This window comes from Petaurus breviceps, unplaced genomic scaffold, assembly GCF_028583685.1.
Source record: "Petaurus breviceps papuanus isolate PSGF00001 unplaced genomic scaffold, PetGlider_PUasm1.0 76, whole genome shotgun sequence".
In the NCBI taxonomy this organism is placed as follows: Eukaryota; Metazoa; Chordata; class Mammalia; order Diprotodontia; family Petauridae; genus Petaurus; species Petaurus breviceps.
The window spans coordinates 27622077-27649462 of record NW_027186473.1 but is presented as its reverse complement, the minus strand read 5'-3'; the positions used below and the strand labels follow the sequence as shown (position 1 = coordinate 27649462).

General features: G+C 34.1%; 1 protein-coding gene across 6 annotated transcripts in view; it reads right to left on the bottom strand.

Moving 5' to 3' along the window:
• Positions 1–1499: 1499 nt before the first annotated feature.
• The window catches only part of YTHDC1 (YTH N6-methyladenosine RNA binding protein C1), a 34684-nt gene continuing 8797 nt past the window's right edge, over positions 1500–27386 (bottom strand). The window contains exons 2-17 of one of the 6 annotated variants that reach the window (XM_069105342.1): positions 24146–24247; positions 23453–23757; positions 22943–23312; positions 19232–19321; positions 18681–18734; positions 18040–18134; positions 15285–15393; positions 15089–15206; positions 13282–13366; positions 11866–12032; positions 9190–9272; positions 7199–7235; positions 7064–7127; positions 6890–6952; positions 5385–5519; positions 1500–3166 (exon numbers count right to left, since the gene is read on the bottom strand). In XM_069105342.1, coding sequence (XP_068961443.1) covers positions 2924–3166; positions 5385–5519; positions 6890–6952; positions 7064–7127; positions 7199–7235; positions 9190–9272; positions 11866–12032; positions 13282–13366; positions 15089–15206; positions 15285–15393; positions 18040–18134; positions 18681–18734; positions 19232–19321; positions 22943–23312; positions 23453–23757; positions 24146–24247 — 2120 coding nt within the window. In that variant the 3' untranslated portion in view covers positions 1500–2923. The remainder of the gene's footprint in view (positions 3167–5384; positions 5520–6889; positions 6953–7063; positions 7128–7198; positions 7236–9189; positions 9273–11865; positions 12033–13281; positions 13367–15088; positions 15207–15284; positions 15394–18039; positions 18135–18680; positions 18735–19231; positions 19322–22942; positions 23313–23452; positions 23758–24145; positions 24248–27386) is intronic. The other 5 variants (XM_069105343.1, XM_069105344.1, XM_069105346.1 and 2 more) reach the window with 5 other exon arrangements.

Below are 27386 nucleotides of genomic sequence, written 5' to 3'. Positions count from 1 at the left end.
AAGCGAGGTTATCTAGAAAAGTCCAAGGAATATAAGGGCAGAAAATGCCATCAGATTGAGCAAAGAGGCCATTAATGACCTTGGAAAGAGCTGTTAAGGGTGGAAAAGGTTTCGGTCATAAGAGATTTGGATGAATGGTGGTTAGAAAGTGAGTTTGGGCCACAAGCTTAATACGGTAAAAATTTGACAGTGAAAAGTTACTTGGTAATGTGGCAGGTTAAAAGATATCTGAGCAGGTAAACAGCATATTTAGTCTCAAAACAATTGACAGAGCAAGGTTCTGGAGAAGATAAAAGGGGAACAGGATCAAGAACACAAGACAAGATCTGTAATATTTCGATACTGTTCTGCTCCAGTGGGGCTACCTGGTTGACAATACAGGGAACCATATCAAACTTAACATTTCTTTTCCTTTACTTCTTCTCAAGACTACTGATATACAACTCACTTCTTTTTATTTACTGCTCACAACTGAATCATTTCCACTTCAGTTTCTTACATAAATGCTTTTTTCTTTCCACCTTTGTCTATTTTCCAACCTCTGCTAAGGAAAATCCATTTTTAAGCTAAAGTGACCCTGAGCATAACTCAAGAATATGTAATATCAAAGAAATGGGAAGCTTTAAGTTTGCATCAAGTCAAAAGCACCAAAGGTATATTATCAACCTCTGAAGCTCTCTTACATGTCCAAAATTCCCAAAGTACCTCTATAACAGAAATAGAGCATTTCTCACCCTTTGTCCCCAAGAATCAGCGATTTAAAAAAAAAAAAAGCTGACGTGGAGCCGTGATCTCTTTTTAGCTTTCCACATTCAAAAGGGAAAAACCTTTGTGTTGACCCTGTCACCCAGTTATTGCCCCTTCTTCCTCTCATATCAGCAGATTTTGGGAAAGAGCTCTTGGTGCCAACAAGTTCATGGGCTTCTCATTTAACCTCATTTGCTTTTGCTCTTGGCGCCTAACCATTTCTCCTCAGGAGGGCTCTTATCTCATTGCTAAACCCAAGGACATTTTTTGCTGCTGTCTGGTTTCTCAACAGCTCTTCAGCATTTTAACAGCACAAAAGCATTCCATTCTTCTTGATGTCCTGCCCTCCCTTTTCCTCAAGACATCGTCTGGGAAATGAAAGTGGATAGACCAAGTGCCCAACAGTCAGCCTACAACACTCATGAGTATGACATGAATCAGATTAAAATGTAATCCAGAAATATTTAACTAAGTAAATACATAGGATAAATCAGGTCATATTAAATTTTAAAACTAAGTCAACATGTGGTCCACAGAGATCCTTATGTATGGCCAGCTTCTGAGTTTGACACCACTGGATCAAGTTACCCAAGAAAAAAACCAAAATTGTTCATTTGTCAATATGATAAACAGGACAAATGATCACTGGGAATCTGACAATTAAAAACAAAAACCATTAATACTATTATTAGTAGTGAAAAGGCAAGAATGTTAAATGGAAAGAGCACAGGATATGGAGTCAGAAAACAAGGTTTAAGTTGAAGACTCACAGTTTATTAGCTTTATGACCTTGGGATAGTAATGACTAATTCTTTTGAGCCTGTTTCTACATTTGTTAAAAGGGGGACAAGAATATTTGCACTACATTACTCAGTTACGAATAAAGTGCAACATAAGTATGTGTTTTTATATCAAGTCAAGAGATTAATACAAATTTAGAATATGGAAAACGGTAAGGAACTATGTGACAAATTAAAAAGATCTGTTAGTAAACAGATTTAAGCTTTAAGCAATTGTACTTACAAAAGCAAGGGAGGAAAGCTACAAGAAAACTATCTTGGGAACATAATGAACCATTAATTAGTCTGCAAGGCAGCAGTTTTCCAAAACACATCAAACTTCAAATAAAGAGTACTCCTTATTCCTTATCTTGGTAGATAAGAGTTAGCCTGGGATACATTTCTACTGTTGGAAACAGAAAAGGCAAGAAAAGGTTCCTGATGCAGGAAATTAAAATAGTAAACTTAGAAAATCTAGCTTCTAAGCTATGTTCTTTTTTAAATGCAAAAAAAAAAAACTTTCAAAAAGCTAAGAAATAAACACAACAGAAGTGTCAATCTTTATCAATTTATTTTTTACAAAAAAAGAAAAAAAAACAAAAAATAAAAAAAAAAAAACAAAACAAAACAAAAACTGGTAGCAATGTAGAATACAGGAGTTTCTTCTGCTGCCATACACGCAGGTTGTGAACATTCCAAGCCAATGTATACATTTTGGAGGAGAAAGCTAAATAATAGCATTGACCAAAATGTTACTGAACACAGGAAGATTCTCTTTAAAAAGGTTAAAAATTAGATATCAATAATGTCTTCTTAATATTGCTTTCATCATTGCAGACTGCAAAAGTGACTGACTTTACAGAATTTTAAAAAACAAAGAAAAAAAACCAAGAGGCTGCTACAACACTGCCATAAAGTCAAACCATCATACTTCAATATTTGCATACTTGATAGCAGCATTATTTTCACTGAACCGTGTGCAACTACTTGTAGGAAAACATCAAAGTAAAATATCATGGCAGTTATCCATCAATATCCAAAAAAACTAAAAACAAAACAAAAAAAAGAAATAAAATCGAAACAAAAAACTCTAGGAGAAACACACTATATAAGCAGATGAACACAGAGAATGAATCAATATCTACATTCTTGACTTTTCCATTCTGCCCCAATAAAAGTGTCAACTCAAGCGTCAACTGTGTGCATTTTTTTTTGGCTGATTTAAGTTTTTCCAGTTCTTATATACTGCATGCTTGGAACAAAGAGGGTCATAATAAAACCTTTTACACAATGAACTTTAAGCAGACATCTGAAAATAAATTTACTACTTGTAAACACACAAAAAAAATACAAGAATTTTTTTTGTTGTTTTTAAACAATCAGTGCTTCAAGACACATTATCTTCTGTATCGTCCTCTCTCCCCTCGGTCTCTGTCCCGATCACATAATCGCTCTCTCTCTCTTTCTCTATCTCGTCCTCGATCCCTATCTCTGTCTCTTCTGTTATCTCGAGGACGATCTCGCTCTCTTTCTCGATCTCTTTCACGGGGTCTGCTTCTTCGGCCACTGACAACAGCTTGTGTTCGACGAAGGAAGTCATCTACCCGCATATCATAATCATGCTGAAAAGAAGATAATATCTTAAACTTAGGTAAATCTGAAGGCTTGGGATAGAAATCATAAAGTTCTAATCTGTGGAAAAATTTTTGAGGGGATGGATTCTAGGAACTCTACTTTTCTATCAAAATATGGAGCCTGATGTCTGACAATCCGCTAAAACAGGATTTAAAATGTGCAAATGATAGAGAAATCTTTCTTGTACACTGTTGGGAGATGGATTATACAAAACCTTTACTACACTAAAGCATTCATGGCCTTTCCTGCCCAACTTGAAGAAACATATCCAATGATATCTCTTCAAAAATTTTATATTTAAAATAATAACTTAGCAATCCTCTTCTACCACCACTTATAAATTCTGTCACTTATGTGAAATATTTCGGTCTGCAACAATTTTAGGTTTGCTTCTTTCTCTCACCTAATTCTACCCACTATGCTACAAAGAACAGTTGTGCCTTCACACAAAGCTCAAGATTTTTTATCTTTGAGACATTCCTTCATGAAGTTTTTCAAATGTTACTAATGACAATACAACAAAGAACATGAAAAGATTAATAAAAATAAAAAACACCACTGCCATTTATATAGTGCTTTAAAGCTTGCAAAGCTCTTTATATATATATCATCTCATTTGATTTGTCACAAAAACCCTAGCATTTGAACTTGAGTCTCCATGATTTTCAATTTAGCACTCTATGACTTGTACCATCTAGCTGCCTCATAAGAACATTTTAAAATAATTCTTGAACTTAAGGTACAGTCAAACAAGAGTTTGGAACTACAAAATAGAATCAAAGAGATGATATGGAAGAAAAAGAAAAAGGAATTTAAAAAGTCAAAACTTGCAGACAAGACTGGAGATTGGTCATGAGAAAATTAATACAAATGTGACTTAGTAAGATGTTGGTATATCAGGGGTGGCCAGGTGGCTCAGCGAGTAAGAGCACCAGCTCCAGTGTTGGGATGACCTGGATCGAATCCCGGGCTCAGATATTCAGCACCACACCCAGAAATCACTGGCTGTGTAACCCTGAGCAAGTTACTTAACCCCAATTGCTTTAAAAAAAAAAAAAGATGTTGGTATATCTAAGTTCAACCCTCTGCCTCTTTCTGTTCTTATTCTTATTCTCCTAGCTCTCGAGTCACTTATCTGGTTTGGCCACCTTGTTTTTTCCCTTCACAAGTCAACTAGAATATGTGGAGCAAAAGATTTGAAATAGTAAACTGGTTTGCCTTATACACAATGTGCACATGCACTTTTGCGCAATACACAAGACAGGTATACTCTGAACCAAAAAACGTGCATTTATTATGATGAAATCCATTAAAAATGGGATATATAGGACTGTGAATTACTCAGCACAAATCTACAACTACTGGAAAAAACTACAATTTCCATGTGTTACTGATGATATTGTCACCTTTGTAGAGAAAGAATGGCACAGTTATTAATATAAAAGTATAATGCATATTGTCCTTGGCAGAATAAAATATCAATATTTCAAAGTAAAATGCCATGGACTTTTAAAAACAATTTTCAAATCTATAATAATTAAACTCAAACAGTCCTTATTACCTGGGTTCTATCTCCTAAAAACCCAGGAATGTCATAAGGGGGCTGACTTCTAACATAGCACTCAACATGGTGATTCTTGTGAGATAGTCTAAGACATTACCAATTAACATGGAAAAGAAAGAGTATTTATTATGAACAAAGTTCTCTCTGGTTTTTTTTGGTACTCTAATTTAAGGTTGTATCAACAATTCTTAGTATTATCGTGAAACAATTTAATTATGCTAACTAAATTGTTGGTACTTCTTGCTGAAATCAACTGCATTTCTATTAGTCCTACCCTATCTGTAAGTGTAATGGAAAGCTGGCTATAATGCTGCATTAAAAAAAGCTTAGAAACAAAATAACTTAGAAGAGTAGAAAATAGGTGGCTTTAATGAAGGTTCCATCGAGAATAGAACAAGTTCTGAACTAACCTTACTCTAAGCTGTTATTCAACTTAACATTTTATCATGCCTGACAAACGTCTAAAAATCACTTCTGGGAAATTGAATGTCATCTAATCTTACTAAAAACAAAAAATAGCTATGAACAAAGTCTACAGTGGAAACATGAAATGGCTTGAAGCTGAATATGATCTGATATACTCAAAGGTTAAATTATCCACAACCCAGAGAATTCAAGGCCATCCAAACCCTCACATATTTGCTTTCAAGTGCACTTACTACTCGTTTATCTCTGTATCTTGCTTCATGGGGTACTGGATGATGTCCTGAGTAAGGGGGATGGGCTTGAGGAGGTGGAGCATGGTGCTGGTAGTAAGGATGATGTGGTGGTTGTTCAATTCCTGGATAAGGGGGCTAATAGAAAACACACTATGATAAGCATTTTCTAATAAAAAATATGTTTCAGTTTTCCATCTTAGCATATACATTTTGTGGAGAAAAAAGTAAACTAGCTTGCATACAAGACACTACTTATTTTCCAAAATACTCGGTTACTTCTCAAAAACTTTTTTAATCTTATTCACAAACACTGTAATTCTAACTTCATATATTTTCTATTCTACAAATATACTTAGGCAATTCTCCATTCATGTCTAATTCAATATAATCATGACTATAATAGCTATAGTAAGAGCTAGCATTTATATGGTGCCTGTTATGTGTCAGGCATTGTGCAAAAGCAGTTTACAAATATTCTCATTTGATCCTCACAACTCTGGAAGGTACAATTACTACCCCCATTTTACAGTTGAGGAAAGTGAGGCAAATAGTAGTCAAGTGACTTGGCCAAGGTCACAGAGCCATTAGGTACCTGAGGCTGTATTTGAACTTTGGTCTTACTGACTACAGGCCCAGCACTCTATCCACTGCACCATCAATTGCCCTCTGCCTCATAAATGGATTCCGAATCATGAAAATATGGGTCCAGCTCCACTCTGACAAGTACTATGTACCTCGTGGGGCAGCTAGGTGGCGCAGTGAATAGAGCACCGGCCCTGGAGTCAGAAGACCTGAGTTCAAATATGACCTCAGACACTTGGTACTTACTAGCTGCGTGACCTTGGGCAAGTCACTTAACCTATGTGCCTCTGAAAAATTACTTAGACTATTAGCAATCCAAGCAACTATTTAAGATTATAAATTGCAGAACTGCTGATTTGCATTGGTAGAGAGAGATCACAGATCTGAACACAGAAATGCTACTACCAAAGGAAAAAACAAAGCATATAAAGCCAGTTTTATATTAGCTTCTCAAAAAAAATCAGCAAAGATGCAAAAACTAAAGTTCCATATTTTTCAAACTGTATTCAGTGTAGATTTTCCAATTTTACTGGTATTTTCATAAAGCACTAGGAAGAAGACATAGCCCTAGTGGAATAAACAAGCTGCTTCAATTACCTAACTTGTACTACTCTAAAAATAAGTTTAACAATGTCTCAAACATCTTCTACAAACTTAAACTTCCACCATAATTAAAAACATTAAAAAAAAGTCACCATAAGACACAAATTTTAAATTAGGGCTGGGTTAGTGTTTCAGATAGGAATATCTAATTTTGCAAGTCATATGAAATTATTTTTCTCATCCAAAATGTCTGTTTCTTTTGTACAAGACTCTCTATATATTAACTGATAAAATTTCATATTTGTCAAAAAAGCACATTAGCATGGCAATATATTAACTAAATATTTTTTTTAAGAAATCAAGATGTATATAATACAAACCATTCCCTGCCATGGTGGTGGTGGTCCCATGTTGTGAAATTCTCTCACATAATCATTGTAGGACTAAAATGAAAGATCACAATGTTAATATTAAATAAGGTGCTTTTTTAGAACTGCAAATGAACTATATTCCAAATTTCCCCATGTTTTAAATTTTAAGTGTAAAATACTTACCCCATTTAGAAAAACATCTCTGCGAACTCCTGAAAATCGTCTGTTGGGAATAAGATTTGTGAAACTAAATTCAGGTAATTCATAAACCAGTTCCTAGAATGTTGCTGAAAATCAATCAAAAGAAACCCAACTTACCTATCTACTTCTTGATACCGAGGATCCTTTAAATACCCTGTTTAAACATCAAGCATTTTAGTAAACCAAATTTAGAATTTTCATATTCATCAATAAAACTGCTTTTCCACTCAATTTTAATTCTCTCTGAAATATCTAGGGGTTAAGTGTAACCACTCCAATTTCAATAGCACCTAAAATTGTCTCTGGAGTGTCTTTGATATTAGGACAGAAAGAAAATAATTAGCTATCTGGTTAAAATAACTATGGGGTTCTGAATGCATTTTCAGATTAATATTCTGACACATAAAATATGGCCAGTTCATAACAATGGTGGGTATAGTATCAAGGATTAGCATGGGAAATATCTGAATCAATCTTTAACACAAATGCCTATATTCCAACTTTGGAAGAACAGGCAGATAAATTATATAAACCCTGTCAATTGAATAGAAGACATGTAAGAAAAAAGAAAGCTGGGGAAATAAAGTACAATGAATTGAGAGATAACTAGATTCTTATAACAGGTCTTCCACTGACAGCGGAATTCCATACCATTATGGTAGTCACTTAACTTTTGTGAGCCTAAGTTGACTCACCTGGAAAAATGGGAGTTGGCTACAAAATCAATAAGTCCCTTTCCCCAGCTCTTCAGAGTTTAACAAAACCTACAGCTCATAAAAATGAGGGTTTTGACATTCTTTTCAAATTTCCTAACAGAGGTACTATGGATAAATTTAACAGAATTATCAATTTAAAAAAAGAACTGCATCTTAGAACAGAAATGTTAAAAGAACTCAAAAATTTCATAGACCAAGAAAATAATAAATATTAAATTGTTTATTTATATTTTCTGGATTAGCGCCTCATAAAACAAAAATAAAGCATCACGAGGCACTGAGTGGATTGTGAACTAGTAAATCAAGAAGCAAGACTGAGTCAAAAAAAATCTGGGTACAAATCCCACAGCCTTTTCAGCACCCTCAAGCAACTGTTTTAAGACTGCAAAATTGCAGATTGTCATTTTGTGAAGTGAGTTTCCTCACCAGAAGTTTCAAGATACCAATGAATGATGTCAAGAACAAAACCAAAAAAAAAAAGTGACATTGCATACACTGCATTTATTCTTTAAAAAAAAATTTCACTGTAATATAGATTTTTATGGTAAAATTTTCCCAATGAACAAACACTTACTTTCTCTCCATTCACTTTTATGTTGTGGATGGGAGAATTTTTTTTTAATATGCAATGCATCTATTCTTACTATTCCAAATGTCCAAAACATCAAGCAGTTTTTAAAAAGACAAGTCTTGGGGCAGCCAGATGGCGCAGTAAGAGTGCCGGCCCGGAGTCCGGAGACCCGGGATCGGTTCCAGCCTCAGATACTTAACTCCCACACAAAATAACTGGCCATGTAACCTTGAGCAAGTTACTTAACCCCAAATGCTTTAAAAAGAAAGAGACAAGTCTTAGACTCCATGCTTTGATTTTACAGGGTTCATTGGTCCTCCCATTTATATATAGAAGAAATCTTATTACAACAATCCACTATAAATTGCTCAGCCTTTTCTCTCAAAACAGTTATAAGTTTTAAAATGATTCTTTAAAATTTTTCCCCATGTGGCACATACATAGTACCTGATATATAGGACAAAAATTAAATATTTATTTTTAATTTTATATATTTCTATAGTAAATAGAATGCATATTTCATTTTAACTTCAATGTAAAATAAAACTTCCAGTTAGGGAGAAAAGTTTCTTGTAAATGCAAAATAGCATTAAAATTAATACTACTTATATAAAAATGATCTGCACTGGTCCTGAATTCTGAATCCAATTATAAAGGAAGACAAGGCAGTAGAGGAAAGAAATACTAAGAAGAATTTTCAAGATTTAAGTATTCAGATATTTGTATTTTCCCAATTTTAAATTCTTACTGTTGTACAAGCACTCTAATTCTAAAATAATTCTAAAAAATCAAACATATTTTCATGATTGTAAGATATTAACCTGGTCTTTGATGAAACTCAGGAGGATAGTCAATCCTTGGTTTCTTTCTGCTGTTATGAATATCATAATCTTCTGGTCGACGCCTATACAAATTAGACACATTAGACATTAAACTGAAACCTGCTTTGAAAATGGGAAAGCAGAATATTTGACAGAAATAAGCGAAAAGATCAGACCATGGTTTCCTTTAGGGATTATTGCTCAATTTTTAGTCAGCTTCGAGTAGACCTAAAGTTTCTACATCTTCATTTCTTTAAACTTTTAGTATTATCACAAACCATACCCTAAACTTTATTGCTGGAGGTAGAGCTACTTGTCATTCTGATGTCTCATGCTAAGACCAGACACTTGGAAAGAGTAACCTGCTCAAAACATGTAAAGTCACATTTTAGTATTTCAGACACAAATATCAAATTGAGCCAAAGAAAATTCAACATTAATTTTCACAACTAATCTAAATAAAATCTCAACTCAATACCATCTGTTCCCACCACCACATACCTCAAACCACCTCTTATGTTTTATTACAGATGTAATTTCAAACACCGGTTTTAAAAAATTATATACTCTGTGTGTGTTTGTTTATTTGCAGGGTTGTTTTCCTTTTAAGTGACCAAAAGAAAAATATGGGTAGGTTAAAAAAAAAAAACTACCTAAGTAAATCTGTCTTCAAAGCCTTTGGAAAGATCACTTTATCTTATGAGTAGGTGTCTAGCAGTCATTAAGGCCATATTTTACTTACGTTTACTAGGCCTTTACACAAAAAGAAAACATTTTAGAACCAATATGGGCAGTTCATTATGTTGGGTTTCCCTTGGGAAAAAAATAGGCAGAAGCATAACTCTTTCCCTTAAATCTTAATGTCATTATTATAGGGCATTACAAAATACACTGTTTTATTTTGCTATCTAGCAATTCTAAAAGATACCTCAAAAGAGTTGGAGAATTCTTAGTATTTATCCAAATATTCAGATATCAAAATGAGACATTGTACTCATTCATCTACATTTTTCCTTGATATTAAAAAAAAAATCAGTAAGTTAAATTCCAACCAACTAGTACTTTCTTTTTCTTTCAGCAACCATCTGGAAAATGACCAATCAACATTTGCTTCCATTTAACTGACTTTTCATCCTCATAACAATTCTCAATATTTATACAAACTGCAATAAAAAAGTGAAGAAATGTTTAAGCCTCTGAGAAATCCCAACTCCTCCCCCCCAACAGAACAAAGCAGTTGCATCTACAGTAAATATGACTACGAAAATCAAAAGCTGGTGTAAAGAATAAACATACCGCTTTCTTGTAGTTTGGGGAGTGCATTTACGACCGGTATAAAACATGATAGTAACAGTTCATATAGTAGTCCAACTACTGACTTTAAGCTGTAAGCCACATACATAAATGGAGGCCCTGGCAGGCTTGAGAGAAGGTGTGGTGGTGTAATATGTATAGTTTGCAGTCCATTGCAAAACTGAGGTAAAAACTTCACTTGTAAATACTTTATTGCACTGGAAACCTCTTAGTTTAAAACTTCAAAAGACATCTTGGTGCTCAGTCCTTTTAGGCCAAAAATAAGGGGGCTCTGCCAGGTTTCCTCCTACCTATTCGATAGTGTCCTTTTAAAGCTCAATGAAATAGGGGCTCTTGTTGGATATCTGTACCTACCACAGGATGTTTCCTCCAAAAGGAAACTTAACCAAAGGTTTCATCCCATCAAACCACACATCCAATAGTCTTTAGCAGAAAACTTTAGATTTATCTTTATGCAAAGTGGCTACAGGGGAAGGTGTTTGGTAGAAGGGCTTATATCAGTCCTTTGCAAAGACTTCTCCAATTCTGTAACAAGTTATACCCCCTTTTTCCTGGAAAATGCTGTTTAGTTCATAAAGCAGTGATCAATAAACCATGACGATCCTCTAAAAATATTTTAAGTCCGCGAGTACTGCCAGCATCTGGAAAGGTTGTAAACAGACACAGCAACAGCCATTCTTTTTGGGTTGTTGCCGGGTCTCCCAGGGCCACTTGATCTGATCCCCTTTGGAAAGAACCTATTGTTTTCAGAAGCTCAGCAAGATGTATGAATTCAGTGGTTACATATTAGAGAATATTTGGCAATGGGGTTAACACATCACGGTGACACAATTTGAAACAGTCCCAATAATGCTCCTCTTGAATAGCAAAATAACTTAAAATATTTATCCTCTAAATGAGGCGCCATCTTCTGAAAAATTATTAGTGATCCTTTATAAAAGTCCCATATCTGATAAGGCTTATCCAGAGACACACCTGAAAGAAAAGGCTTTTACAAAATATTAACAATTTTTTTCATATAAACTTTTGCTTCCTCCTCCATTCTAGCCTGTTCATAGCAAATCAAAGCCTACCTCACTTCAATGTTATACATTGTATTATTTGTAAATTATCTAAACTAGGTATCACTCTTTAGCAAATATTTTTTTCTGCATAAGGAAAGATCCCCATTTTCCTCTTGAAAAATGAATGAGACCAAGGTGACAATGTGAAATCCTCAATGAAGCCACAAACTAGTCCATGCAGCTTGATTTGAGGATTTTCTCTCTTCTTTACCGCAGGGCAAACTTTTGACGAATCACATTCCTCCATCATGTTATTCTGATACATGTGCCTATTATCAGTCCAAAGAACGTTTCTAACCTTCCCACATCCCGGACTGGTTCTCGACGGGAAGGACGTCCTCTTGAACGGGGCTGTGAATGCATTCTTCTCTTGTGACGCATTTTATGAATGACCTGATACAAGTCAATACTTTCATCGGGGGGAAATAGAAGACAAAGCTGGGTTCCACATTCAAGCTCAATTTCCTGGAATAGGAAAGTAGCGATTTACAAGCTGAAAACAGGAATAAAATTTCAAAACTTGTAGCATTTTCCTGAGGTTTTTATAAACAGAAACAAGTTGAAACTGAGGCTTTATTCCCATGGTTAAGGATCAAGTGTGGTTCCATTAAGCTGCCAGATCTTAAGAATTTCTTTTCAGTTGTATTTCAGCTACTACAGAAGGGGTAACCACTGATGAAGGGGAGATACTTAATTGGGATCACCACAGTTAAACTAGCACAGAAAGTTCTTTGTTGATAACTAATTGTTATGATCACAGTTGCAGAAAAAGGATTACTCCTTTTATGCAAAATACAAAAATGTCAAGTCAAAGTTATCACCTCCAATGGAGTCCAAACACAGAAAAAATGATAATCCCATTAACTTGCTAAAATTAATAACCTAACTCATGAGCAGCAGTCACAAATCAGGTCAACTTAACTCATGTATTTATTAGTTTCTTTTCACTGAAATTTTCACAATTACAAACTAGTGAAAGAATTACACTTTTAAAATGCAAACTGGTGTTTTTCACTGATTAACACTTAAGATTATTCAAAGAGAATAGAACATAAATTTTTACTTCCATATTATTAGTTTAAGCACCGACTGAAGAATACCTAATTTTATTTCTGCTTCTGAAATGGGGAAAAGGAGTAGGATATTTTTGGTTATTTAAAACCAACAGATTTCTTCAATGCCTCTTCAGAACACTTTTTAATAATGACATTGCAAAAGTAAGCTTTTAAAGAATTTTTTCCACACTATATATATTAAAACACATTTCATAAGGCCTCAATTCAGTCAGTAAACTTTAAGTTATAGAATCTATGTGTCATACATAGTCTATAAAAAGGCAAAGTAAAGTAGCACGCTGGCTTATAAAAGATAAAAATCTGAAGTCTCAATTTCCTAAGTTTCCCCAGATAGTATTACCCAAAGCATCACAGTTGTTATGAAGTTAACGGGAAAGCATCAGTTAATATCTGTGATTCTAACCAAAATAATTATTAAGTTCTAAAAAAGAAAGCTTCTGGTTGTGTCGTTCATTCTTATTTTCCTTTGTAACATTTTAAAGACATAATTTTCCAAGTTGTAAAACAGAACTAAAAAAGGATACTTTAGTACTGATGAAGCAAAATAGCTTTTGATGAGGACTTATAAAATAGAAACTTAAACACAAACCATTTGCTGTTTTAATTTTATTTAAAAAGTTTCAATTAAACTGACAAACCTGTCCGTCGCGTCCAATCTTAACTGGTTTATGTTCATTCCAAGGATTGGTAAGGTGAGCAGATTTAGTGAAGGGCAATTCACGCCTAAATATAGAAGGAGCATCAAACACGTTATTTAATTGTTCTTAGTACAGGTCCTTTAAAAAAATAATTTATTTCACTTCCACAGTAAGCTGATTTAAGTGTAAGAACCTTTATTTTTAATATATGAAAATGTAGGAAGATTATTTCACAAATAATGACAATTTTTAAAAATAGATCACTACGCTGATTGAGAAACATTCAACAGAAATACTTCCTTGTACCTAGTTTTTTTTACATTGCCCACAAATGGGCAGAAGTGATCACAATCTCCACAGCTAGGCAGCAAATTGTCAGGCTGGATTTCAGTAATGAAGAAGACAAAATGGTCGAATCATGTAGACTTAAATATGATGTTGATCTGCCATATAACTTAGCAATATAAATAAACTAGTTTGTTATTCTGCTTATATATCTGTCAGTCATCTCCTTATAAGCTCCTTTAAGAGTTAGTAAGAACCACAAAGCAGAAAGAAGTGGACTAAGAATTTACATGTCTGACTTCTAATCAAGGCTCTCGCATCACTCTTAACTTGAGCAAGTCACTCAGCTTCTCAGCTGGAATAATTCCTAATGCACCTTGCCTTCTAGTTCTTAAAAAAAAATTACATGCTTCCATCTGTCTCATACTTCTGCAAATCCTTATGCTGACTATACAGTAGAAATAAATAACTTGGTTGAATGATCATCAATGAAAATGAAAGTTCACAGCATCTGTTAAGATTTTATCTCCTTAATAACCAAATAGATGAGGCAATATTAAATGACAGTTGATATCCATTATAATTTTACTTAAAAATATGAGTCTCTCATATCCCCAAAGAGTGAAGTATCAAGAAGGTTTCTATATATGACAAAATATTCAGAATAGCAATTTGGTAGCCAAAGGAAAAATAAAAGAAAAAAAAGAAAATGTATACACATTCATCACTTCGGGATACTAGCTCTAAAACCAGAAATGGGTTCAAATCTCACCTCTATATTATTCTCGGGCAATTTCCTGGGCCTAACTTTTCTAATAAGTAAAAGGAGGAAGTTAAAAGTTAGATAGCTTTTGAGGTCTATTCATAATCTCAGAAGACCAATTAATTTTTAAATAATGAATCAGGTTCAAAATTCTGGCTCTATTATGTACACAAAAAGAAACGCTTAGCCTGTTATCATCTATAAAATGGGAGAAGAGCAAGGTGTTAAACTAGGTAAGATTTCCTCTATGTCTAATGCCTACGTCTATGATATCTATGTCTTAAACGTACTCTCATACTAATAAAGGAAATCTTAGAAACAAAAGTTCTGACTAAACCCAACATACACAAATTCTCTGAATGTCCTGTATAAAAGATGCTGAATAACTGGACAAACTATGCAAATGATTTTTTTTTTTTGTATTCAAAGCATTAACTGTCCAAATCAGTCCTGAAATTTCAGGAAAGGGATAATGTGGCAATAATTTTTAAATTAACATTGAAGAATTTTGTCAGAGAGTCTGCATTATAATCATTAAAAAAGATAATTCAAAATTATGGAAATTTAATCTTTTAAATTTGGGGGGGGGGCCGCAACTGAGGTTAAGTGACTTGCCTAAGGTCACATGGCTAGTTTTTTTTTGCTAAGTGTCTGAGGCCAGATTTGAACTCAGGTTCTTCTAACTCCAGGGCCGGTGATCTATTCACTGCGCCACCTAGCCACCCCAATCTTTTAAATTTTAAAAAGTTTATAATTTACCTGCAAATCCAGTCAATTTTAAAGACACCTCCAAGCATTTTAGCATTCATTCCCGCAGGCAGAACCCAATGTATAGGAGATCCTCCATGATGGGACTCTGAAGAGAGTCTTGCAAACCCTGAGTAATTGAAATAATAATATAATATATGCTAACCCAAAAAAGTTGCTCTTATGATCAAAATTAATTTTTTTTTACCTTGAAATTTTCCACTCTCTCTTACAGAAAATATCAAAATAACACTTCTTGCAGATCTGAATGCAGCATTCAATTTCTTTTCATTTACTGGAAGTGTTGACCATACACCCTACAACAATAACATAAATAACATGAAAAAAGGCATTTAAAAACAAAAGTACACAGTACAGAAAAGATTCAAGCTAGCTTATCACAAAATATTAAACCAAGCCATTTAAAATGTAGCTAAATACTCAACTGCTTTCCCCTTCCCCCTCCTTTAAATTTTTATGGGGGTGTGGGGAGGAGACGGTTACAGAAATTGGTTCACTGGGTAAGGGAAGAGCATAGTGGTATACTTAGAAATGAAAGTGATGAAAAACACAAATTTTTTTTTTAATGTAGCTGGAATATTGGCTAAAGCAGGTTGTAACCTGGGGTCCCTTAACTTTTCTTTAAAAAATATTTTAACAACACTAATTTTATATAATTGGTTTCCTTTGTAATCTTGAGTATTTCCTTTTATGTATTTAAAAATATTATTCTAAGAAGAGACTGATAGGCTTCATAAGATTGCCAAAGAGGTCCATGACCCTAAAAAAGCTGGGCTAGAGGAATTCTGTGTTTGTGTTATATAATCCTTCTATGGATTTTTACGGAAACCTAGCATAAAGTAAATAATCAACACTTAACTTTTAGCTTAAAACTTTTTAATTCAAATTTTCATATAACAATTTTACTTAACAGGAATACACACATAAACACACACCTGTATTTTTTCCTAAAATTCTTTAGACAATTATGCAAAAAGCCCATTCCTAGGGTACTACAACCAATCATTTTAATACATCATTCTAATGAAAGTGTCCATGGAGGACAAAGTTGCAATGAGCACTAGTTGAACCTCACAGGTCTTTCCTTCCTTTCACACAAAAGGTATTCTAATATTGATGACTACTTAAGTTCAGCTTCTTAAGCTTGAAAAGGATCATTAGATACACTCAGACTGGCTTCTTGATGCAATATGCCCTCATCAATCCTTACTAGCAAGGATAAAAAATATCAGAAACGTTTGAGTAAAAGTTTAAGCTTAGTTTAACTCTCAATACCTACACCACATGCTTTATAAAATTAATCCCTTAGGACCACGAATGCCAAGAGTCACAGATAAGGGGCAGCTAGGTGGAACAGTAAATAGAACACCTGCCCTGGAGTCAGGAAGACCTGAGTTCAACCTCAGGCACTTAACACAAAATTAGCTGTGTGACCTTGGGCAAGTCACTTAACCCCAACTCTCCTACCTTCCCCTCTCCAAAAAGAAAAAAAAAGTCAGATGAAAGAGATATAACATTGAACTTAAAATAACAAAGAAGTTTCCAATTCCTATAACACTGTCCTTCTAAGTTCCTAAGGCATTCTCCATTTATTCAAGATTTCTTAAGCATATAATTGAATGCACAAAGCTAAACACATATAAAAATTTAAAAAAGTAATCTCTATCTTTAAAAAGTTCACATTCTTACCAGTAACTGAAAAATATAATTGAAGGGTGAAGGGCATGTCTACTGCGGGCCTTAAAGAGTCATTCTATTCTTCTATTAGATTCTAAATTAGTCATTACTCTTCTAACAAAATTCTTGACAAATGCTTTATTTCCCATCAATCATCCATCTTAAACATATGAGCTTTATTTTTAAATATATCTATTAACAAATCTCATTTTCAAAATGTTTGTAATTGAATAGACCAAATACAAAATACTTTTAATAAAAAAGCAAGTCTCCTTTGGAAAAAGTTATCCTTTAAAAATAATCATAAGATTCCTACCAACTACTTTAACCTATTTCCATTAATGATAATGATAATAGCAGCATTTTTATAGCACTTTATAATGTGCCAAGTACTATGTTAAGTGCTTTAAAAATATTAACTCATTTAATCCCACAACCACCCCAGGAAATAGGGTGCTATTATTACCCCCATTTTACAGCTGAAGAAACCAAGGCAAAGAGAGGTTAAGTTGCTTGTCAAAGGTCACACAGCTAGAAGTATCTGAGGCCAAATATGAACTCAGGTCTTCCTCACTCCAGGTCTAGCATCACCTACTAAAACTGGTCTGTTTTAAGAATTACAATAGAAGGGGTGGCTAGGTGATGCAGTGAGTAGAGCGCCAGCCCTGGAGTCAGGAAGACCTGAGCTCAGATCCGGACGGACACACACACACAGACACACAGAGACACACACAGAGACACAGACACAGACACAGACACAGACACAGACACACACACACACACACAGACACACACACACACACACAGACACACACACACACACACACACACACACACACCCCCTAGCCCTGTGACCTTGGGCAAGTTACTTAACCCTAATTGCCCACCAAAAAGGAAAAAAAAAAAAAGGAATTACATTATAACTTCAATGTTCTTAAAATTTTATACAATGCTGCTGTTATAAGGCCATTGTGGCCAAAATAAAAGGTTTATCACAATGCACCAGTGAAAAATTCTATTTAGTAACACAGGTTACTAAGCAAGCACATTCCATCTACTTTTAGTTTTCAACAAATGGCTACAATATAAATTGCATAAAGTAGAAAGACTGTTACTCTTTATAGTTCAGAATATAATCTTCGATGAAAATTGCATTTAAGTAATTTTAGTGTATATTTCCTATTTTATCTTATTGTAAGAGGATAAAGTAAATTTCACATGCTTAGAGAAAGAATACAGAAAAAAATTTTGAACTGATGCTTTACCTTGGCTTTAGCAAGAGAGACATTTTCATGGTTGTTACTCTTTATAAGGAAGAATCTTGCATCCTGAAGAACATATTTAAGCTTACTTGTTTGGTCTGAAAAATAAATTCCAAATTTATTAAGATGGAACTACTATCATAATACCAGGTTTTAATTCAATTTACTCTAGTTAGCCCTCTAAACCCCAACTAAATTCTTAAAAATCATGAAAACCCCCTCACACCTGGAGAACTATGCAACAGAAAACACAATGTAAAGCTTCAGAAAAGAAAAACATAGAAGCCAAGGAAACTTAGTGATGTTCCGATACACTGTTATTCTGTCAAGTGCCAAAAGACAATTCTTTAAAAAGGATTTTAATTATACTACATGAGGTCTGTGTATTTTTGAGAATACAAATCAGTCTAGTGGCTATAAAAGTATATGATAAGAAAATATTTGCTGTTGTTCTAAAATACATGTAGTAGCAAATCACAATAATGTTTATATATAAACTTACAGTAAAATCAATTTTACAAATATACCGGAACATTACTATTTTGTAAATTGTTAATGAAATACAGACAAGGCAAAACAATGACTTGTGATGCGGCATGCATTAAAAAGTTGTTTGTTTGTTTGTTTTCAAATTTAAATGATACCTTTTCGGACAGCACGAACGGAAGATGATAATTTCTCATGCTTCTTTTCTGAACCTGTATTTAGCCAAAGTACATTTGTTCAGATTGAGCCTTAATAGAGATAAGACACAATTTCTACAGCCTTGTCACATATAATTCTCATTCATGACAAATTATCCTTCCTTGCACACCCACACACACAAAAATAATACTGTTCAATGTGCACGAGTGTTTTGTTTTTTGGAGTTCTTTTGTGGGTTTTTTAAAAAAATATCTATATATCTGAACAGTTTCACACTCAGAAAACTAGTCACTGAATCATCATCTTCCAAGAAAAATAAAAGTGAAAATATCACTTAAGCAGTAACAGAACAGCATTAAAATAATACAGGAAAAAGCTTAGTTTCCCTTAGAGTAATTTATTACATTGAACATGCCAAAAATCAAAACTAACTGACATTAACAACTTCACACTAAACTAGTTTCCACACAGTATTTCTACTGCATTTTTAGTCCATGTATTAAAGTTATAAATGTGGTAAGAATCAGTAAAAAAAAACAAGGGGAAATACCTGCATAGGATTCTGATGCAGAACTTCCACTTCTATCAAAAACGATTGGAGATATGCCTCTGGCTCTCTTCCTTTCTTTCTTTTTCTCATCTAAAAAAAATTCCAAAATAATTAGGAAAAATAGTGCAATATCTACTATAGAAAACAAAACAAGAACAGGTGCTACACAGTAATAAAGTAACTATTGGCTACAAAGCAGGTCCTTATGTGACCCAAAATGATTAAACATCATTACTATGTGACTTCTGTCCATTCCTAAACCTTCCCAAATGTATTTCTATACCTAATATATAGTTTGTAAAGAGGATGATAAAGACCATTAAAATATCAAAGAATCATTGTATTTTAAGATAGAATGAATTATAGAGAAAATCTTATCCAACTTTCCTCATTTAACAGATAAGAAAACAGACTTAAGGGGTGGCCAGGTGGTGCAGTGAGTAAGAATGCCAGCCTGGAGGCGGGAGACCCAGGATCAGATCAGTTCGGGCCTCAGATACTTAACTCCCACACAAAATAACTGGCCATGTAACCCTGAGCAAGTTACTTAACTCCAATTGCTAACAAAAAAAAAAAAAAGAAAGAAAACAGACAGAGTGATTTCAATTAACTGAAATCTACCACCACAGTTCTAGAAATGTCTGGTGAAAATTTTTGCTAGCAAAAAATAAAATTTTAAGACTTAGAAGAATGGAAAAAAAAGTCAGAAGCTGTGATAACATGGAGGTATTATTACATATTAGAATTAAACTATAGGATGTTAGAGCTTAAAAGGATTGTTGAGATGATATAGTCCAAATCCACTCATTACATAGCTAAAAGGACTGGGGCCCAGGGCAGTGACTTGCCCACATTTACAAATTGAGTTGGTGGAAGAACCAGGAAAGAATCTATGCCTGTTAATTCCTGATAAAGTATTCCTACCATGGTATTTCTTCATTCAAATAACTCTAATTTCAGATAGGTAACAAGGATATGGAGCAAATAGCATTTAGTATGAAAAGATAGTATTAAGAGATTTCAAAGGAGAACTATTCTATATTATGAGCTAAATCATAAGATACACCTAGTTATTCTTAGTTAACAATTGCTTTATAAGTCATACCAAGTATTTATCTACAATTTGATCTCAAATTCAACCAATAATTATAAAGCCCTATGCTAAGTGGGAGGGATACAAAGGTCAAAAACTGACTGAATCCACTCCCAAGGAAGTTTATATTCTACTGTAGGAAAAAAAAAATGTCCAACCCTACCCCCCAAGAAGTTTACATTCTACTGGAGAAATTAGACATAAACAAAGACATATTAAAAATAGTGGTGTATGATGGGGGCAAAGGAGACGTCCAAAGTGCTCTAGAAAAAACACAAGATGACAAAAGTCCTGTCACCTGACAGGATCATGGAAGTAAAGGTAGCGCTTGAGTTGAGCCTTGAAGGAACAAAACAACTAAAAGGCAGAGAAGCAGCATGGCATAGTGGAAAGAAGGCTGAATTTAGAGTTAAGAGGATGACCTGGGTTCAAATTCTTGCTCTATCACTTGGGGTCATTTAACCTCTTTAGGCTTCAATTTCCTCAACTGTTAAAATGAAGGAGTTGGACTAGATGCCCTTAGAGGTCCCCTATATTTCCAAATCTGTGATCCTATTATCCTAAGGAATATATTTCAGGAATAGAAGATACCATGTAAAAATGCAAAATAATAATGTGGATTCCTTTCCTTTATTATCTCTGTATTGTAGCTTCCATATTATCAAACAGAATTTTCCAAGCCTCAGCAAAGACACTAGCTCCCTGCATCTAACTCCTTTGAATGGCTTTAAATGATTTGTACTTTAGGCCTTTACCATAAAATATTTGAAGACCTCTGCCCTACAGTTTAAAGGCAGGAAGCTTCTCTGTCCAAAAAAAAAAAAAAAAAAAAAACGTACGTTTTGCGTATTTCAGACCAGATTTATAAAATAGCTCAAAGAAAAAACACTATCCCTTGCAAATACATACAAAACAAACACACACCCACACACACACACAGATTAAGGGGTGGGGAACCTACAATCACTTTCCAACATTCATTTTCCTGGGAAATCAAACTTGATTTAGGATTTTAATATTGTCTCCAATCGCCTATGGATATAAAGTTCTAATAATTACTTCCACTGTGACGTGGAAGAGAAAAGGAAGACAATTAATAAGCTAACTGCAAAGCCCTTTCCCTTGGCCTCTCCACAGTGTACAACAAAGCATTAGTAACAGTGTCACTCAAGAAAAGACATAATTCATACTTAAATGTCTACTAGCAAAATTTTATTTTTAAAAAGCAATTTAAGAAACAGGACTTTTCCCAGAGATAAAAGAATATTTACCTCACTTTCAGCTAAGAAAAGTGAATCTCTAATATATACATGTTCACAAAAATAGAAAACTATAAACTGGTAACTCATTATCATCTCTTTCCTCAAATGTATACCCTTCCTTTTTCCCCACCACCAATAACAACTCTGCAAACAGTGTGATTCACTGTGAAATTTCAAAAGTAAACTATGACTGATATAGATTATGAGTCTAGGCATCCTAACAAGTCTTTTCCTACACACAAATGGTTAATATGCATACAATGAGAGATCTCAGGCAGGGAAATTGTTTCATTTAGATATCAAACCTAGAAGGTTCAAATTAATCTCCTTAACTGAAAATAAAAATTTCTAGGAATGCATCCTCTTTAAATAGCTAATAAAAACAATCTATTTAAACTGACCCATTATCAAAGTTTACTAAGTTATAGCTTACTTCCAAGGCCACAAATATCTTCTTGATAAAGATTTTAAAAAGTTAAATACTGATATAATCCATAATAAAATTACTTACAAAGTAGATCATTAAAATGCCTTTTTAATTGATCACAAAAATAATTCATGATGAATCTACTTTTGTAAAGCAAATATAATATTCTCTAGGTCCTATCTATGAAGCACTGCTTTATTACAAGTATTTATGCCTATATAGAAGGTAGGAAGTAGAAGAACTAAACTAAGCAACAGGGTATAGTAGGTATTTTACAATCAAAAAGCCACTATCCTTCAACTCACCTTAACTCATTTCAATTCAAACATCTAGCCATTTCCTCTTAAAGAACACAGGAGCTAGAACATGTAGATGTAACAATATATACCAAATCTCCTTCCTATATTTAAAGAACTTTAACAAAATTCACTACAGAAGAGGAAGGCATACTTCATTATTTAGGTAACAGATTGGCAGTGTAATTTCTAGGAATCACTCAAAACTTTATCACTGTTGTGAAATAATTTGAAGATAACATAATATAATCTTATATCTACTTACATACATACTCAAATCTTAATTGATAATATCCTGGAAATTGCATGAAAGGTCAATAGTCAATAGTCAATTTGGGAGGCTGTCTGGTACACTGAAAAGAGTGGTGGATTTTGAGTAAGAAGACCTGGTTTCAAATCCCAATTCTGTGTGACTTTGTGACTTTGGTCGGGTCACACAAACTATCTGGGGGCCCTCAGCTCTTCATCTGTAAAATGAGGGGGTTGGACTAGATCCCTTCAAGCTCTAAATTTAAATACTATGATTGTCCTCTTGAAGTCTATTCAGTCAGTCAGGATGCATTCAAGAAAAAAAAAAGCTAATTAAATCAATGCTAAAAAAAAAAAGTATTCATTTGCAGCTGTAGTATATACCTGATCCATCTGTGCCAGAACCAGATCTGACTGACCCATCTGTGAAAGATACAGACTCAGAATCAGAGTCACTGGCTTCACTTCGAGTATCATAGTCGTTTCCCTCTTTTTGGTCTCTTTCATCTTGCTCATACTCTTCTTCATCCTCCTCCTCTCCATCTTCTTCTACCTCTTCTTCATCTTCCCCATCATCATCCTCCTCTTCCTCTTCTTCCATTCCTTCTTCCTCATTCTCACTGTTGTTTCCTTGCTCTTCAGAAGAGCCACTGCTACCAGTCTCACGGTCAGAGCCATATTCTTCAGAATTTACTTCTTCTTTAGAAGAAAGGCTTGATCTGCTGTGCCGTCTATCCACATCATGCCTAATTCTCTGATGTTTAAAGAAAAAGGTAATCAGCAGTCATACAATATATACCATCAGGATGCACAAATAGTTCTAAAAGAATATGCTTCATTCACAAAAGCATCAGAGAATTGCTTTCTTTTTATACTTGCAAAAATGTTTACTACCTGTGAACCATCTGGTGTGGAAGACTTGGCCCTTCTTTCAGGATCCCTTTTCCTGACACAAGTCTTTTCAGGTTGACTTTTATATGGCTCTCTGGAACTGCCACTTGATAAACGGGTCTTTCGTTCAGACCTCTGGTAATCTTCATTTTTATACTCTGTTACTGGCTTTCCTTTTGTACTAATTATTCTTTTGTTATTGCTAATAGATGAGCTAGGTGGCTTTGGCATCAATTGTCTTGAATGTACAGAAGGTTTTTGTCTCTTGCTTTCAGTAGTTTCTATTCGGTCACTTTTTCTTTTTGAACCTTAAAAAGAGAATTTTAAAAGCTATAAACACTTTAAATGTAATGCATATATTTCACAGGGAAAAACAAAAAGAGTAAGAATTCTCAACAATAATCACCTGTAAAAATAAGCCCTTGGGTTCTTAAATTTGTCCACTAAAATATATTATTTCAAAATACCCTAAAATCATTCTTTAAAATGATTTCTAAGAATGTTTTAACTTGAGAAATTTCACACACTTCTTATCTAGAGAAAATTATTCTTGTCTAGTAGTTTGCTCTTCCATGCCCTCAAATGTATTTGAAATAAATGCCAGGTATTAGTCAAAATTCTTTTCTTAGGAAATCAAAACATATATCTGCTTTCACTAGAGCTACTTTCCTAGAAAACAATGAAAAATTCCCATACCCTTTTTCTCATTTTTATCTTGTTCACTTTCAGGGTTATATAATTCGTCATCCTGATCAGGTACTTCAGTCAAAATATCATCCAGAACATTAAGTTCTCCATCTAAAAAAAAGGAAAGAAAGAGTAAATATCAACACGTATGTACTAAGTGCTTACTATGTGTTCAACACTGGGGTATCGGATGTGAGGGAACTGAAGTACAAGACAAGGTCCCTGCCCTCAAGATGTAAAATTTAGTTGGGGAACCATAATTAATACTAAAAACAATCAAGGCAGGGGAGAACTAGAGACTTTTTGAGTTGTAGAAATTCAAAGAAAGAATGACAAATTAATGCTGGAGTAATTATATTTTAAGACTCCATGGAAGACAAATCTGAACCGGACAGAATTTGGACAGGGAGAACTTAAACGGGGGTTTACTAATAAGTCATTCCAGGATAGGGAAGCAGAATGATCAAAAAGCAAAGTGGCAAGAATGAGCACTTATGTGTGCTGCCAAAGTAAAGATACTGACTTAATTAACATGAAAGATAGTTGTTAGGAAGATTAGGTAATGTAAAGTTGGGTAGATAGTAAAAAACAAAACAAAAAAATCTGCATTTGGAAACAGAAGACTTTAGTACAGATGATGTGGGACCTTAGGCAAGTCCTTTCACCTCACCTTCCTCATCTACAAAATAAAGGGACTGAATTATATAATTTCTAAATCTTTCTCAGTCTGAAATATATCATCTATGAAAGCCAAAAAGGAATTGCTACTCAATGTAGAGAGAAAAAGGAAGGTATTAAGAGTTAAAAGAAGTCTAAATAAGTTCAACTGTAAAGAGAATAGATTAGAAAAGAACAGAATCAGAATGATCAGTTTAGGAGACCCTGAAGCTAATTGTATAAAGTGATGAGGGCCAGACTAGAAAGGGGAAGAAGAAGAAACAGACTGGCTATGTATATTATGAAATAATAAGCAACAAGATATATTGAGAAATCAGATTAGAAGATGAAGGACTCAAAGATGAGTCCAAGGCTGCAAACCTGGATGACTGGGAAATTTATAGTAATCAGCCCAAAGGTGTCACAACTGGAGCCAGTGGAGACAGCTGAGCTCTCAAAGGGGAAAAAAAATAAAGTCAGAGAGTCAAGAATCAAGTCATTTTTAAAGGAGTTAGAAGAGAAACCAGATAGAAGAGAATAAAGGAAAATGTAATGCCATGAAGTCAAAGGATGAAATAAGTACTTCAAGAAGCACATCATCAATCATGTGTTATGTTGTAGAGCTGAGAAAAGGCCCCTGGATTGGGCAAAACTGTACTGTTTTGTAGGTAGTGTGGTTGGTAGGAATCCAAAACACTAGAAAATGAGAAGATATTAGACACATAAATAGTAGTAGTAAGGATGGAGAAACTTCAATGATAAAGTAGATAATTGTGACAACAAAAAATGAAAGCTTTTACAAAAACAAAATCAGTGAAAACAGAAAACTATAGCGTGGGAAATAGATTTGTTTTAAATATCACTGACCGGAAATTGACACAAACATATAATATCATTCCCCACCGGGTAGGTAGTAAAAAGGATGTGAACAAAATTTTCAAAAGAATCATAAACTATAAATAGTTAGACAAAATTCTCCAAATCCAAAATAAGAGAAATGTTAATTAAAATAAAACAATGCTGAAATTTAACCTCACATCATACAAACTGGCAAAGATGACAATATAGGAACAGTCAAACAGGCTGTGGGGGGGGGGGGAAGGACCACTGATACACTGTTTGTGGAACTGTAATCCGGTAAAACCATTCAGAGTTTCAACACAGAAATTTAAAAGTAACTTAAGTATCTCAATTCTTTGACCCAACAATTCTGGTAATAAGCATATATATTCCAAGGGAAGTCAAAGACCCAAACCAAAACATACTAAAACATTCATTGCAGCATTCTTTGTGGTAACAAAGAACTAGAAACAAAGTGCTTATCAATTGTAGAATGGCTGAAAAAAAAAGTGTGGCATATAAATGCAATGAATATTGTTTTTCTTAAGAAATAAACACGATTCAGAGAATGGTGGGAAGATAATTAGGAACTTATATAGTTTGAAACAAACAGAACAAAGAAAACTAGATGTAAATTTGCTATAAATGAGTAAGTAAAATGTTCACTAAAAGGAAGTTTAAGTCTGAATGTCAAAAATTTTTAAAACTATCACCACCACAATAATAACAAATAATGAATGCCCCAGTGAAAAAATAATGAAACATACCTCCTCCCTTATGGCAGAAATGGAGGTGGGGTGAGCTGAAGTGGTGGACACCACTTGGCAGGATCCAACAGAGAATGGGTTTTGGGGTGAAAATAACTGATGTAAATACAAAAAGCATTAAAACATTTTTATTTTTAAAAGAGTAAAAAGATAATGGATTGCAGATCTTTAAAAAAGCAGCTTCAATATAGTGTTAAGGATGGGAGTAGGATGCAGAAGATTAGCATGAAGGGGAAATGGTGTCTGAATGGTAAAGAAAACAGGAGAAACTGGAAATTATATAGAGATAAATGGGGGGGGGGGAAGGATCCCATTCTATAGGTGATCACAAATAGAGGGTGATTAAGGACACAGGTTGAGGAGGTAAAGCATTATAGAAGAGGAGTAATTCTCATCTTTTCCTCTTTTAAAAACTGTGGTCATGGATGCGTTCTTAAGAATTATGTTTATAGTTGTTTCATGATTCCCATTAAAGTTTTAGATGATTAAGTTTTGCCCTAGTTTTATAATGGGAAGAAAAACTGGGAGGAATTAATCATTTCTATATTACCCGAAGGATCGTTTTCTCTTACCTTAGCCCATATTTACTGGCTCCTTCTCAACAGCCAAGCTGAATCAATATGCTCAGGTCTGTCTCTCTTTTCCTTAAAGAACAAGTCTTTTGACATCCTGTCAAAGTCACCATCCTCTACTACCACTTCTCTTTTTCACCAATAAATTACATACTCAATGCTTCTACTTCCTCACCATCCACTCTTTTGTCTACCATTGCCATCAAGCTTCTAACCCCAAACACTCTAGTAAAACAGCTTATTAAAAAAATCAACTAGTAAAAGTCAATGGATTTTTCTCAATTCTCATCCTTGGCCTCTACAGTTTTTGACAGCACTGGGTTTATATATAAGTTGCTTCAAAGTGTGGTACTACACATTAAGAAAAACAAATCTCAATGATTTTTTTTTTAAATTTGTACTCTTATGCACAGG